The sequence below is a fragment of the Tyto alba genome, unplaced genomic scaffold (genome assembly GCF_018691265.1).
Source record: "Tyto alba isolate M040663 unplaced genomic scaffold, T.alba_DEE_v4.0 Super-Scaffold_6, whole genome shotgun sequence".
Taxonomy (NCBI): domain Eukaryota; kingdom Metazoa; phylum Chordata; class Aves; order Strigiformes; family Tytonidae; genus Tyto; species Tyto alba.
The window spans coordinates 41,399,004-41,415,196 of NW_024881327.1; the positions used below are offsets into that span (position 1 = coordinate 41,399,004).

At 38.3% G+C, this 16,193-nt stretch overlaps 1 protein-coding gene across 1 annotated transcript; it reads right to left on the reverse strand.

Annotated features, from left to right (window-relative positions):
• Positions 1-594: 594 nt before the first annotated feature.
• OTOP1 (otopetrin 1) lies at positions 595-14,860 on the reverse strand. The gene is made up of 6 exons (XM_009962568.3): positions 14,493-14,860; positions 8,389-8,525; positions 6,190-6,248; positions 4,474-4,604; positions 1,193-2,139; positions 595-805 (listed from the first exon to the last, which is right to left on the reverse strand). Exons 1-6 carry the CDS (start codon positions 14,776-14,778, stop codon positions 635-637), a joined length of 1,731 nt encoding a protein of 576 aa, XP_009960870.2. The 5' UTR covers positions 14,779-14,860; the 3' UTR covers positions 595-634.
• Positions 14,861-16,193: the final 1,333 nt, after the last annotated feature.

Sequence of the window (16,193 nt, forward strand, 5' to 3'; positions counted from 1 at the left end):
TGATACCTAACCATACATGTTATTTACCTGGATTTCTTGCTATATAGTTCAGAAAATAATAATTATATGTTGATTTTTAAATCAGTATTGAGGAATTTTAAAATAATTCCTACATCCCAACTAAATAGCAAATGATTTCAGGTTTTACTATAAAAACATAGCTAGGATTAAGAGTTGGAGTTTTCATAGTATCTCTGTGATTCAGGAGCATCACTCAGTTTAGCTGTTCCTGGGATTTTCCCTCCTAAATCATACAGATTTATTTTTTTTAAAACCCCTTTCACAAGCCACAGTGAAGGAAAACAAAGCAATACAAATTACATAGAGGACAAAACCCAGATAACTAAAACAAAGATTAATGAGATCAAATTAACTTTACTATGTAGTGTTAATCATATTAACTCTAGTATGATTCTGAAAAGTGTATCTATACAATAACACCACATATATAGCAAAATATGTGGAAGTAAAAGAAAAAAAACCATGCTATTAGCTATGATCCATTTAAAAAAAAATATTGAATCTTCTGTTTATTGAGCAGCTGTTGCTACGTTCACTCATTCATTCATCCTCTCATTCAACTGTTATTTATTTAATTATTCAATCAATTGTTCACTGAGGGACCATATATGATCTATGTTTTACAATTGACCTCAAAGAGTGAGGCAGCTGAATGCATCCGATAGAAAATAGAAAAGGGCATTGCAAGGTTCACAACAATTATCCAGGGTTCAAAGCCAAAAACTATTTCTTCTAGTCCATTGTCATATTCCGGGCGGCACCCAAATGCTGGTGGTATCCACAGCTGCAAGGAAAGAATGCAAGGCCAATATTAATCACCAGCAACATGAGTCACTAGCCCTTAATGACTGTGACCCCACCAAACTGCAAACTGGTTTGAGAAATACCTACAAAAACCCTCCCTGTTACTATTAGGGCACACTGGTGGAAGAGGGTTTCAGCTTCCACCTCTGCTACAGTTTTTGTACTGTGACTAAAACGAGCCTAGGCTCCCTGATACCGTATTTAAATAAACTTTGTTCCCCAAAGGCATATTCACTTATTCTTCCAGAAGAAATAAAATTTACTTGCTGCAAATGATAGAACCATGTAATTTTAATATACTTATTAGTCTTGAAAGGTTGGGAAGCTTTTGGGGATTAACTTGTGAATTATGTTCAAAATGTCTTACCGAAAGGTTGCAGAGGAATAAAAATGCAGCGATGTTCTTCAGAATTCTCCTCTTGTTATTAGTAACTGATTTTCTACTGTAAAATGATAAATCTGAGGCTGAATGCATGACCGAACTATTTTCCTGACTCATTTCTTCTTTGGCACCACCACCACCATCATTTTCTCTCCCACAGATACTGCCCTCAAACAGGCAGGGAACCTCCCCATTGTCATGAGTGGCTCTGCCATTGTAAATCTCTTTGTATGAGGGGGTAAGCGATAAAGTGCTCCCCCGAGATATAGTCACTATTCGAAGAGTTTTTATATCATCGTTCGCCTTTTCCTGCTCACGGTGTATGGATTCAATGATAAAGAGGTTCTGAATATATTTCTCAATAATAACCAGGACAGAGTAGGGCAGGTTATACCATGTGTATTTTGGGTGAGCCTGGGCACAGATAATGGCGAGGATTGAGCCCCAGGAGAGGAGCCAGGACCCTGCAGCTGTGCCCACCAGCAGTTCTGCATCAAGTTTTCGAGCGGGATTTTTTGAATTATCCAACGATCTATCTTCCAGTCTGTAGATGAGAAGGGCAACGATTCCAGCTGTACACATGAGAGCCAACACAAAGATAGCATGCAAGTAAAACATAGTAAGTGCTAACTCGCTTTTGATTTTCGAACGTCCAATCTGAATTAAATACACAACAACTATGGCTATTGTGCTAGTTAACACGATTAGTCCAAAAATCATCCCAACAGTTATGCCGTGGAATTTGAATGGAGTTTTGTGTTGCTGGTGGTGCTCGACTTTGCGGCCAATGTTCTTCCACAGGACATAGAGCATCGTGGAGGCTAGGATGTGGTACTCTATATTAAACGGATATAGATAATATATTCCTTGAGAAAATATCGAGCAGAGAGTTGTTGTTGTGCAATTGCACTGAGGTGCATGATCATCTAAAACTAAAAGAGAGGGAGAAATTAGTTATGTGCATTATAAAGATTTCTCATTCAAAGTGAATAAATAAAACAAATAAAATAACAAAACATGAAAGGTAAGATTTCGGTTAAATCATCATGCCACCCAGTTAGCCACCTAAGAAAAGGTTTCACTGATAAAGTCTTTAACCTAAAAAAGCTTTTGCACATGCAGTGAAGTATGATCTCTGACTTCACTGTTCAGCTGCTGAGCAATAATCACATCATGAACAAATGCTGCACCAAAGTAGATCAAACATCAGCAGAGTCTTGGTAAAAATACTTTTTTATAATACAAAAATACAGATCCCAAGGGTTTTGAGTCCTTAGCCTTTAGCTTAGAAGGCTTTCATAGAAGCCTGGAGATCTGTGGATCAGACCAAGAACAACCTTAACAAGGAAAGGGATCAGTTCTACTCCCATTTTTATCAGTTATTTACAGTAGTGTGGTTTCTAATACCAAAAGCACTTTATTAAAAAGTTGTTTATGTCTAGGAAGGTGGTAAAGTAAACCACAGATACGTTCACTCAATGACCTAGTATAATTTTAAGGTTTAAAAAAAAAAAAAAAATCAATCTTCTCCTTTTGAGAGGAACCTGTGAAATCATTATCTCTCTGCTGTTACCTGCATTGTAAACCCCTAAGGCATCTCAATGAATATTTGCTCATATTTGTAAATAAATATACATAGTGTGCATTTATAACTTAAGCAAATAATGTCAGAAATCAGAAATTTCCACAGTCATGGGAAAAAAAAAAAAAAAAAGATACTTATTTTCACAGTGTATTTATTTATAAATATATAAACATACATTCCAAAGAGCACATTTTTAGGTGCTGATTTGGGCCTGGACGTTTTTCTTTTGTTTTCTGTAATTTAGAAGAACAGAGGAGAGGAGAAAGTTGGTATTGTATTTGTCTCAAGCCCACACTGTTAAGGGATGAAAAAGAAATTGCTTTTGCAGTGGATTGTATGTTAATGCCAAACTTGTCTTGTGGATCACTACTTCACTCCCCCTTGTTTCAGATGCTATTTCTGACTGTTCATAATTGTGTAACAATTCTGGCAGAGGAATAATAGGAAATACTATAAGGAAACTGCTTCTATTTAACACGTAGAAATATCAAGAAGAGCCACTAACTGGTGATTTGTCTGATCTCTACCAATGCTCCATGATTACAAAATCCCTGAGCTATCAATTCAGATACCTGGTTATTAATGGAAACTAGATAGTTTCCATAGATACATATAAGGGTAAGAATTGCAAATAGATGCAAAATTGTTGCCAAAATTTTAGACACAGTTATATAGAAAATATTATTTTACAGATTTTAAAATTAAGCTTTCACTTATATGTGAACTTTGGCTGCAGTTATTAAAAATGCCTAATTTTTTTCAATTTATACAGACTATAAATAAGCAAAAAATAAATTAGCTCTGGATTTGGCTGTGTAGAGGTAAAATTAGGAGTTTTTAGGATACAAGCACTACTGAATTCACTGGGCTCACCCTTGATCTGAGTCTGTACCTCAGTCGCCACAGGAAAACATGTATTTTCCTCTTCAAAAGCTGTCTGTCTTTTCCTTTGTGAACACAGTCAAAATTTATCAACTGTACTGACAGATTTTCATGGGAAAAAAAATTACCCATAGCTGCTGAGAACTTTTATTTCCTCTTTAAAGTTAAGCACTTGTAATTTCTCCATGCTTCAGTGGCATTTGAAAGCAGAAGGCATTCCCAGCAGTTATACTCAATGTTTGTTGACTACAACTTGCATCATCTTACCAATGGAGAAAATGGTTCATTATAAAAAAAAGAACCACCCAGAGCAAAATCATTGTCTTGTAAAGCAGCACTAATGGATAATCCCTATCCCTCTAAGCCATCCCACTGAATCCTGTAGGACCACACGCCACATGTAACCGCTCTCCTGGGAAGGATTTTGCAGGATTATCCATGCTTGTTTTTCTACAAATAACTTAGTAAACTCTGGTTTTAAAACAGCCATGTTCAATTTACTTCTATGATTTCCTAATAAAGGGGTTCCTCAGTGATGTTATTCCTCAAAATAAATGTTTTTTAAAAATCTGTTTGGCACTTAGAAGAAAATGACAGCCTGGATCACATATATGATAATGATAACAATCATATAACATTTTAGTTATGATCTGAACTACATATCAGCTCACTACCACTTACGCAGGAATTACTATGTTGATATAGTCATGAATGACCCCACTCCATCCTACAGTGATGCAGTATTTTGTATGAGTGTGTTAGAGCAGAAATTCCAAAATGTACCAACCCTTTTGCTTACCTATTGTTATGTTCCCAAAACCAAGAGTGATCAGTCTTTCCTTATGTTCATTCAGTTGATGTTTTGACTCTGTTAGCACTCCATTTGTCCACAAGAGTAAATTTGTGAACACAGAATGGATAACCCCAAACCTACAAAATAAGGTATTTATTGAAGCAATCTGCACAGAGTATACCTCCATATATGTTAAATAAAATGGATTAATTTTCTGTAGACATGCTACATGGCACTATTTAGTTGTCAGTGCAGGGAAAATAAAATCATAACTATCTCTATAAAGATGTTCCTCAGTTGAGCACAACGAATGTTAGACTTTCAAAATTTTACAGAAACACAATGGCTTTATATATTAAAACATTCATAGCATGCTGTTATTATTTGTTATGCTCTCTTAAGTGATGGTTGTTATTCTTTAGGCTGAACAAACCATGTTAATGACAGTGATTGAACAGTCTGAACCAGGTTAATTGTTTTGCAAGCCATATTTCACAGTCTTCTGAGGTGCTCCTTCGTACTCACTGTGGCTGGACTTTCTTCACAGATACCACCACCTTCTCTAACTTCTAGTCCATGTGGTTTTGACTCCTGGAGAGAGTGGAAGCCAACAGAGGGCTTTATCCCATTCAGACTACTGGGACAGTGAGGGTAGGTCTCCGTGTGTTTTTGAGATCCCTGGTTTCTGACAAGCCAGATGTTTTCCTCCTGCACCTCAGGATGGTAATGTTCCTTCCCCAAAAAACAGTTCTTTATTACTTCACTGTTCTCACTGATAAACTTGCAGTTAGGGGTTTTTGAAATTCTACTTATAAACAGAGCTGATTTCACCAGCTGGCATTGCAAAGCCTTCTGTGACCTCTCTCCTCATTGGCATGAGGCTTGAACACTTACCCAAGAAAGCAAAACAAAAGAAGAACCTTCTCCAAAAATGATGTTTCTTTACTTCCTATAGAAACTGGACAGCTCATTGATAATTCAAGATGAGTATTTTAAAAGTTACCATGTTTGTTTATGTTCTAGGCACAGATAGATTAATCTATGTTAATCCACTTTCTCACAAAACCAAAAATACACCAGAGGTGGCTCTGCTGCCTCAAAGACCAGTCCTCACTTCTATAAGAAATGTATGTATTCAGCTGTTCAGAGGACACATCAGTTACTGTGAGAACAAAGTTCTGATGTCAGAAATGTGCACAACCCCTACTAATATGGGATACCACCAGGTAGGTTATGTTTCCCAGTGACTTTGCATATCTGCATCTAGTTCCAAAAGGTGCTTTCCATAAAAATCAATATAAAATAACTCAGATATACTGCACTGACTGCATGTTGCTGCTGCAGATTCCCTTTCAGCTGCTAAATAAAGAAAATATAGCACGTAGTTCTAAGACACATACATGGCGCTTTCTTCCTTCAAAAAAAGGAAGTGACACGGTAATATCATACCTTGCCTGTTTCTCTCTCTCATGAGAAAAATATACTTATTCTGTGACTGTTGTATATTACCAAATATAAGCACAGTTTAAATAAGAAAAAAAATAATTCTGACTCATTATTATCTTCTCACTTGGGTAAATGGGGTTCCTTTTTTTTTATATTAACACAGAGGAGAATCAAACTGTAAGTTTTCAATGTCCCTCCTACATTGAAGGGAGGTGTTAAAGCATTGTGCAGACCTACAACTATTAGCATTCCAGATGAGGATCAGATCCACTTTACCTTTCAAGTGTTTTGAAAGACTGGATAATATCCTTTGCATGACACCAAAGAAAGTACACCTAAATGAAAGGAATACAGAGAAACATCATTACACTAATGAGTATGTGTGACACTCAAAAAAGAAAGTGCATCTGTGGACAAAAACACTGATGATTATATACTATGCTGATTTAAAATGATGCAGTTCCATTTTCACACATGTGAAATAACTCTGGTTTTCCTCTGATGTTCACCCAGAACCTCTCTGGCATGGTGAACCTAATTCTTCTAATTCTTCTCTTTCTTCTAATTAGAAGAACCTCATTCTTCTAATGAAACATTTATCAAAAGGAGGCGTGACACTGTAAACCCCCAGGTGTAGAGACTACAAGATATCACGGAGATTTCAAGTGAAATCAAACAAATTGAAATTGGCACCTTAGTCTCATCTAATGCCATGTTCAATTTCACATTCCGAGATAGAGACAGTAAAATCTAAGAGCAGATGTGAAAGAATTCTTCAAAACTTATAAAACATAAGTTCATACATTAAAGTCAAGAAAGTGGAGGGAAATAGGAGCATAAAAGTCAGTAAGGTAAAGAAATAGCATAAAATCAAATTTTTGCTGAGTACTCATTGCCTCAAAGGGGACTTCTGCCTGCAAAAGAACATAATGCACAGCCTGTAGAAGAGCATTTATGTGTTAGTTCATTGTTTGCACAGGTGCAGTATGTATATATTTATTAATTCAATGGTACATATCAGGATGCCTCATTAGAGTAAAATACAACAGAATCTGACACATATTCTCTAGAAAATAAATCCTTTGTTTTTTAGATGACACATAATTAGGCATGTTCTCTGCTCTAATTTCATCCTGTGTTTCAAAGACATGAGAAGATTTGTCTTAGGTAAGAAGTAAATTACTTTTTTTACTTTTTCTTTGATTGCTCAGGCTAACATTCAAGATTTCATTATTTTAAGCTAAGTAGATGATAAATTCAGCAATATCGAGTGATGTAAAATTTAAATTAGAATTCTTGTTCCCTTTGTTCACCATTGTTATACACCATTTCTGCCACACTCCAGTTCACAGTAGATGGAAACCTTGTCAGCTCAGGGTCACTGGATGCAATGAAGAATGCTGCATGCAAATCAGCAGAGAAAAAAAGGTTTACTTTCTTTGTTTTGTTCTTCAGAGGTAAAGCAAAGAAATTGCAAGACATGGAGAGTGGATATTAGAAGAATGTGAAATTAAGATCATTTAAACTAAATCAGAATTTCACCCTCAGAGAAAAAAAATAGAAGAGGTCAGAGTTACTGCTTAAAATTCAATGCTTTTTTTTTGTTACAGAAAGCAAAAAAAATATGCAGGTTGTTCAAATGCTTATTTACATGCTACAACTACAACTGCTAGGAAAATATTTTTCTTTCTGAATGACTTCATAATCTTGGAAAGTGCATTAAATGACCTGGCTATAACCGAGTATCTTAGTTAAGTGTCTTTTTCTTTTCTTCTTTCCTACAAATTGGCTGACAGGGGCTCAGAGGAATTCATATGATAAAGAATCAGCTATGGAATGTCACCATATAATATTGACCCAAAACCTTAAAATAAACAAGGAACTGGAATATTTTACCAGAGTCACTGACTATGTTTGCTACTGTGCAGCCACAAATAAGCATAATCAAATGCTTCTAGCAGGAAAATCCATGTTCATTTGGTATAGAAAAGATGTGCAAGTATTTTATAACAAGCTAAATACATGGGAAGGGGTTTGTCCCTTTGAAGTATATCAGACCTCCACCCCTAACCCCAACAGGACATCAGGATAGACTGAATTGAACTTGTGTGGCAAATCCTACATGCAGAAATAAGTGAATTGTCTTTAGCCAAGCCTCTTATTTCAGCCTGGAAATTCTGACAGTTATATATGTAACTTGAACTAAAAAAAGCATGTAATTTCAACTATAGGAGAGCATTTTTTGATTGTTTCATTGTTGAACCCATTTGAGTTCTATGGCTGAGCAATTTCAGGTTGCAAAGCCTGAATTTGCACATAAAAAGGATATACATGAACCAGAATTTGGTCTTCAAAAGTATCATGTGATATGCTTAGAAATTAAATTACTGTAAAATTCACTGATGACGAGAAGATAAGCGATATTTTTGTTAAGAAATACAGATATAATATAAAACTGCAATCAGTGACTTTTACCTGTAAGATGGTGTGCACGGCATGTGTAACAGGAAAAATGCCTTCAGTTGGCGACAAGCAGTTTGAAAAATCAATATAATATCCAATTTTAAAAGAGTCCAGGATTAAAGTAATTACTGCAAATAATGTAATCCCACCTGCAAATGAAAATGATATCAGAAAATGCCAATGTTATAGTGTTTAGAGACAGTCTGTATCGATACGCTATGATCTGTTTAGGGAAATAAAAATCAATTGATATCTGCGTTCTTGTTTAGGGAAATAAAAGTAGACCGACGGTTATGGAGATAACTGACCCAGTGTAATAAATCCCGCTAATTGGTGAAAGCCTCTGCCCAGTGCCTCAGGAAAGCACATCCCCGGACACGGCCTGCACGGTCAGTGCAGAGGAGCCACGCCGGCAACGGCCGGGACCTGGAGACACCCGGCACCTTGCAGATGGCTCCCAGCTCCTCCAGGGTCAGCCTCTCGAGTAACGGTAGCACTGAAGCAGCCGCACGGTGCATGAATTAATGCTCTATACAGCCACACAGCTAACTATACAATTCCAGGTTGCTGAACAATCACGTTACAGTCTCCTGGCCCAAAAGCTCGACAGTGGGGAGTAACACAATCACTTGGCATGCCTTTCCCGTGGCTCAGGGGCTACGCTTTAACTCACAGACCACAACCACAATGGGCTGGACGGTTCGCTCTCCTAGAAAGGAATCAAATATTTCATTTCTGTATCTATTATTTTCACACACACACACACACAAAACCTAGTACATTTCTCTAAATATGTATTTAGTATCCTAAAGAACTTTCAAAATACAACTTTCCCCTTGTTGAATTATTTTTTTCTTTCAGGAATGTAAATATTTGTTATAAACTCATTCTGGAAGGCTATATGGTAACACAATGTATATTATTAGTTATTGGGCTGGTACCCATATGACTAAGCACAACTGGCAATAAAATTACTGAAGCAAACTCTAAAGTCTTCATCTGCTTTTGTTTGTTTCTTTTTGTTTTGTTTTGTTTTGTTTTGTTTTTTTCCTCTCTATTGGCTTTTATTCAAACAAGCTTCCACTGGATTTTATTTGGGTTTATTTGAATTAAGACTAGATAAAAATCTCTCCATGGACCTTAGCAGGACCTTAAGATATAGATCAGCATCGGTATCTTAATCTTTCTTTGTAATTCCTCACAGAGTAAATAACATCACTAGTGTTGACTTTGATGAGCATTTGTCCTTTATAAGGGACCACACCACAATCTAACTTCCTTATAAGCACCATATGTTCCACTTGACTTGTGTTAATAAAACACTAATTTAATAGTTTAATTAATAACACATTATTAAAGTTGCATTGATAAAAATTGAGTATAAGCTATAAAAATACAATGTATTTTTGTTTCTTATTTCATTGATCCTTTCAAATTAAACAAAAATAGACTTCAGAGATTTTTTTAACCACAAGGGTATGAATTCCAATAGGATTTTATATTTCTGTTTTAGAATCTCTCTATAATAAAAACAATGGCAAATTACTGATGGAGTGTAATTTCTACCATGAAACAGAAACTTTTGCTTTCGTATTTCAAAATCTAAAACCTCAACTCTGCACTTCATGCATGTGTACAATCCCACATTTTTTTTTACTTATGCTTATGTCAGCTAATTCCTATTATTTCTAACACATGTAACAGGATTGGAGCCCACATTTAAATACATAAGCCATTTTCTTTATGTTTAAAAGTAAATGGCATCACAAAATGCAAAATTCTAGGCTACTCTTGAGACCAAATGATACATTTCCTTCCATATTTAAAGAATTTTAATTATTCTAAAATAAATTGGAATTGTTAATTCTTCTGAAATAACTTTACCTGAGATAATGGGACTTGCTCTGAGCAAGGTGTTGGACTGGATGACCTCCAGAGGTCCCTGCCTACCTAAATTATTCTATGATTGATTCTGTGATTCATGGTTTAATTAGAAAGTATACAGGAAATGCAGTCTGTTTCACTATTTGTCTGAAAGGTGTCAATCTTAGGGACTTAATGTGTATTATAATTGTTTCAATGAGAATGAAAATGTTATCTTCAGAAGCAAAAAGATTGTAAAATTCTTCCACAATTACTCTAGGTGAATGGTTGTGCATATGTCGACTTTACAGCATATTTTAGAAAGGTATTTAATTCCCCAGTCATGACACGAGTAAGGTAATTTCCTGATGAGTTCCTGGTGCAGGATGAAGCCCTGAGGAACTGCTTTAGCAAAGTAGTAATGTCAGCGCAAAATGGGTGGAAAATGAACTTTATAATGTAAAAGTTTTGCATCCTTGATTCCGTTACTCATGAGAGTGTCTTGGCAGAATAGGATCACAAGGGACTTGTTAGCTATAAGAAATGGGAAGAGGGAAGGAAAAGCAAGGCAAGGGGCTCAGGTTTAAATTCACAAAAATAAAAAGCAAACACATCTCAGATTAGTGATCTGTCTCCTGAACCGTACATGCATCTTGCCTTTACAAGGATGACCTGTACTGCAGTTTCACTCTGTCTTGCTTCCATTTCACAAGATCGGTATTTCAGTTGTATAGTTTCACATCAATTCACAGCAGACCATTGGGGGGGGGGAACCCAACAACAATAAAAGCAAACAAACAACCACTCCCCACCATGGAGTTTCTTTCACATTGAGTTTTTTTTTGTTTATGCCTTAGTATCTCTCTTCATGTTTCCTTTACATCCATCAGATATTTGGTGGATTTCAATCTGTTCCCACTGAAATCAATAGTTTTGCCATTGTCCTCCAGGGATTAGAAGACTTTATATGGCTCATTTCTTTCAAAGTTCAATCATTTAATTTATTCAAATGATAACTAGATGCTTCTAGCACTCATGTGGCCACACTGTAAGCATATACAAGGTGTCCAACGTGCACATTTAAGGGGATTCAAAAGAGAATAATTGTACTAATTTGCTTAGTCAAAAATCAGAGCACAACTATAATGACCATACATTTGGTATGCTAGTGATTTCCATGTTAACTTTTCCTCATGGAAACTTCAGCATTATGTACTAATACTATATATATAACAGTAATTATAAATAAGGAAGATAATTTCACTGTTTTGCTATTTCTATTTGAAAGTTAAAGAAACATGAAATGATTGCTACTGAGCATTGTATTATTTAAAAAAAAAAGGGGGGGAGGAAGGTGGATTTTTTTCCAAATGTTCATTGAAACCTGTATTTCTTGGGGGATCAAGAATAGGATCTTCAATATTGCTAAGTGCTGGCTTAATTCTTTCTGTTGACCATCATGAAGGAGAAAAGCCATAATGATACAGTCAGGAAAATGCCACCCTAAACTTAAAATATTGTTCAAATGATAGACAATTTAATGCAAGCAGTAAAAAGATCCAAGTTGAAGTCTGCGAAGAGCTTTGTAAGTTCACTAGCTGTCTATGCTTTAAACAGAAGCTGTGCTGCTGGAGAACATGATAAAATAAAGCCATTTGTGAAGCCAATTGAATTTCACTTTGAGTTCTCTGGCTCCCTTGTCTGAACTTCCAAATAATGGTCAGAAGGCTTTTCCTAACAGGGGAGTGTACTCAGAGGAATAACAGTTGGATGAATCAAGGAAAGGACTTCCTAAGCTTCCCTGCGATTATTTGGGTCAGGATAACTGTACCTCATTAAAGACAAAGCTCTCCCTGAATCTCTTCCCACATTCAGACTATAAAAATGGTTCTTGGTCTACCACACAAGTGGGAAGACAACTGTGCTCTAGGGTTCACACAGTTGCAAAAATGCTGAAGGAAACCTTTCTGTGATCAATTCTTGTAAACTATTTGTCCTTCTGGCGTTAATGGTGTGCAAGGATGCAGTTTTAGGAGGTTTTTGTTAAGTCATTCTTTTTCAACATTTGCCATAGCAAAACACTCAAAGTATCCAGCTACCACCACTTTTAGTAAAATAATATTCACAGTTTGAAGGGAATCATGAAAATACATTCATTTTATACTACTTAATACAATAACATTTGCTCTCACAATGACAGCAGAGATACTCTTCAAAAGCAGCTGATAGTGCTAGTCAAAAATTGAAAAGAGCTTTCTCTGTATAAACTTGACGAAAATTTGTCCTCTGTCCCCAACCCCACCCTCCTTTTTGGACTTACAGTCTTTCAGATAAAAGATTTCTATGACAAAACCATTGCTGAAGAGGAGGGCAAGGGGGACCTTGGCAGAGGAATTGACACCTGAGTTTTTCCTTAGCTCTAATAAGCTTAGCTCAAATTTTCTTTTACCAAACTAGGATAAAGGATTTGTATAGGCTTGTTGTAACTACAAGAAAACTCCTAAGAATAGGAGAGTGTAGGACTTTCCCTAAGGGTGGATTTGTTGAATTGCAGCCTAGACATCCAAGAGAAGCCGTGGAAGCTGCACCACTTGAGAAGTTAGTACAAAAAGCCATCCTGTGCTGGTAAAAGAAATGGATAAGGTAACCTAGTAGTTCATTCCAGTATCTTATTTCTGAGTTTCTGTAACTCCTTATATCCTCTAGGACAAATGAAATGCTGTGAATGCTGTGCCAAAAGAAAAAGGGCAGGGGGTCCTGCTGTACTTGCCCATGTTAAACAGTATTTATTCCATACTTAGGAGAAGAAAGCTACCCTCTGAGTAACAAAAGCATAGCTTGGCCCAAAATAGGATCAAATTAAGCCTTGCATTAATGAATTTCATGCGATTGTAAGCCTCATAAGCTAATAAACAAAAAATGCTTCAGAGCTGAATATTGTTTTGGAAAACAGTGAATAATCAAGAACAATTGAACAGTTGGTACATGAACTCCAGACGTTTCAAGAAACAATCTACAGACCATAGCTGTAAAATGTGAGGCATAAAAAAAAAAAAAAGATTTTCCCTGAGAAATTAATACAGTGTAATTGCTAACAGTTGCAAAGAAAAATAAAAGACACACAAGCACTGAGGCTGAAAACAAACTAAACTTCCACAACACAACCTTACTTTTCAAAATTACCAGGTTTTATATGTTCTTGGTATCTTCATTTAGATATTTCATTAGCTGCTGATGTTATAATTAACTGTGTTCTCATTGCTAGCAGGACAGAAATATTTTATGGAAAAGCTGTCTTACAGCACCCCACTTAATGTGATCACTTTCCAACCTACCATTTACAGTGCCAAGACTGGAAAAGACGTCGGTAAAACTGTCTTGCCTATTACTCTTACACAGTGATGATGTGGGTTGTTTCTTTTTCTTGGGACCCAGAAACCCAGCATTCCGGTCGCTGTGACTCTGTGATGTTGCTCCCCAACCACCTTCTCTCAATACACCTTTATATCCTTGCTCCAGTACGCACCTGACTCTGCAAATATGGGCCATCACATCACACCACTACTTGGGCAAACTTGCATACTTTTCTTACAAGCTAAGGCTAGCTTTAGGTTACTTGCTTAGATGTTTTATGTACTAATCTACAGATTTATCTGGCTGGGTATTTTATCCTCTTCTGTCTAACACCAGATGTTTTATATACTAATCTACAAATTTATCTGGCTATGTATTTTTTCCTCTTCTGCCTAACACCAGATGTTTCTAAGGCATCACTGTACACATGTAAATTTGGATCTCTGATATACGTTGGTATAGAGAGCACTTGAGGGCCTTTCTCTCTGGCAGAAGCATAAAGTAAGTTGCATCATATTGTCTGGAAAAGGTGGTAATTCCTCCAAAAGAGTTTTATGACAGCAACAAAATTGCCTCTTCCATTAGCCATAGTTTATTTTTCAAGTGTTGCCAAACCAGCCTGCTAAGGGGAAAAAGGCGCCACAGCTTTCAGCACTGTAAATTGTAGGTTGGAAAGTGAGGATGTTTAGCAAACAGCTACAGTTTTCCCCTGCAATCTCCTAGTACATTCATCTTATGCATATATTTACTTTAGAGGGCACTGCATGTGTGTTGAGTTCATGAATACCAGGATGGCTCCTGGTAGGGATGCAGAGGGTATCGAAGTGGCAGCAGAAACGGGTGATGGCACAGGTGTCCCGTGCTTGGTGCCCCCCTGGGTGCCACCAGCCAGTACTCACACTTCAGCCAGCGGGCTCCGGCGTGCGTGTCCTTGTCCCGGATCAGCCTCCTCTGCGTGCAGCTCCTGCAGAGGTACCACAGCATCCACAGCAGCTGGATGAGCATCAGCGTGATGAGGTAGGAGAGCAAGTGGCTCTTGCTGATGCCCACGGCATGCACAGCCCAGGCGAAGGTGAGCAGCAGCCCGGCCAGGAAGAGGTTGATACCGTACTGGCTGCTGAGGATCTCGGCGTTTTTCTGCGGGTAGCTGCCGCCCACGGAGGGGGAACCGGCGGCTTTCTCCATCTCCCGCGCCGCCGGCCGGGTGCTGCGCGCAGGCGGCCCCGCTTCCCCCGGGGAGCCCCGAAGCCGCCGGCTGGCCCGGCCCCCATCGGCGGCCGGGGGCGGAGCTGCCGGGGTTTTGCGGGGTCTTGCCGTAGACTAAGCCAACGGCCAGGGCCCAGATCAGGGAAAGGGAGGAATTATTCAGCGGAAGAATAGTCAGGGGGTGATCGTGTCCCTCGCGGAGGGGCGGGGGAAGCCGTGCGCGGCTGGCCGGGCTGGGGGACACGGAGCTTACATCGGGGTCGGCGGAGAGGTGCGCGGCGTAACGTGTTCCCGAGCTGGGGGGGGGGCGGTGGGCCGGGGAAGGCAGCGAGCTGCGAGCAGAACCCCGCGGAGCTGCTGCCGGGGGCCGGGCCGCCCTCAGGGGCTCGGCGGGAGCGGGGGCAGCGGCACCAGCGGCACCCCCACCCCCCAGCTCCGCGCGCTGCCCCCAGCCCCGCTGCTGAGGGGCAAGGGCCGCTCCCGGGCCTGGGAAATGACCGCGGTTGTCAGGAGTTGTCCAGACCTCCCAAAGGCTGACATTTACTTTATTTTTGTAGTAAGCCCCATTCTTCCCATAATACAAAGTATTATAGTGATCGCTAGCTGGAGTAGTAACTACGGAGCTCAAAGGAGCAGAGACTTCTGCAGGATTTAGTCTCCTTCTTATTTATTCATTTTTCCCAGTTTTTACACACTAAAAAGTACAGACCTTTTTTGTATTTAAGCTGCTTAGTTGTAACTGTGACCTATGGCCATAAGGTATTAAGGTATGCAAGCCTCAAAATTTGGAGCACCAGTTCTACAAGGGCCGAGGGGCATTTAGCCGAGCGGAAAACACTAAATATTTTAAATGGCATTTTGCTTGCATACAATACGAATTCTCTTAATTCTAGGAATTCAGGTACCTAACCACAGCTTGAAGGCCAAATACCAAAATAGGCTGGTCCTTGTTCTGGCCAGGCAGGTCTTACATTTTTACCCTGTATCTGTTGGTAGCATATCGAATATCCAAAGTATTGTTGTTTACAGTGAGTGACCTATGTCTCGCATGAAATTAAGCCACTAATTCAGCTACATAAAACAAATGGAATAAATTAAAAGACAGTATCTACTTCACATCCACTGGCAAAACTTAGAGAAGTTTTAAGATATTTTTCTTCTGAAGACAGAAATTTCATTAAAGAAGGTTTTTTCTTAAATAACAAAAGACATCTCTGAACTTATGTGTAAATTTCTGAGGTTTGCACTCCTCTTAACGAACAGGGAAAGAAAACAAAACGGCAGAAAAGTAGAATGATTGAATTCTGGACAACCACCTATTTAAGTAAGCATAAGGAAGTAGTAGCTCTTTCTTCATTTTGGCCTGTTCTCAAGAAATGGATGTCTCAAGCCAC

What these genes read in the sequence shown, in the direction of transcription:
- OTOP1 (XM_009962568.3), bottom strand. Translation starts at nt 14,778, where the DNA reads ATGGAGAAAGCCGCCGGTTCCCCCTCCGTGGGCGGCAGCTACCCGCAG. An exon ending in CCGTGCACACCATCTTACAG is followed by an intron (nt 6,249 to 8,388) that starts GTAAAAGTCACT and finishes CCTTTCATTTAG; the next exon opens with GTGTACTTTCTTTGGTGTCA. An exon ending in TTTTGGGAACATAACAATAG is followed by an intron (nt 2,140 to 4,473) that starts GTAAGCAAAAGG and finishes CCTCTCTTTTAG; the next exon opens with TTTTAGATGATCATGCACCT.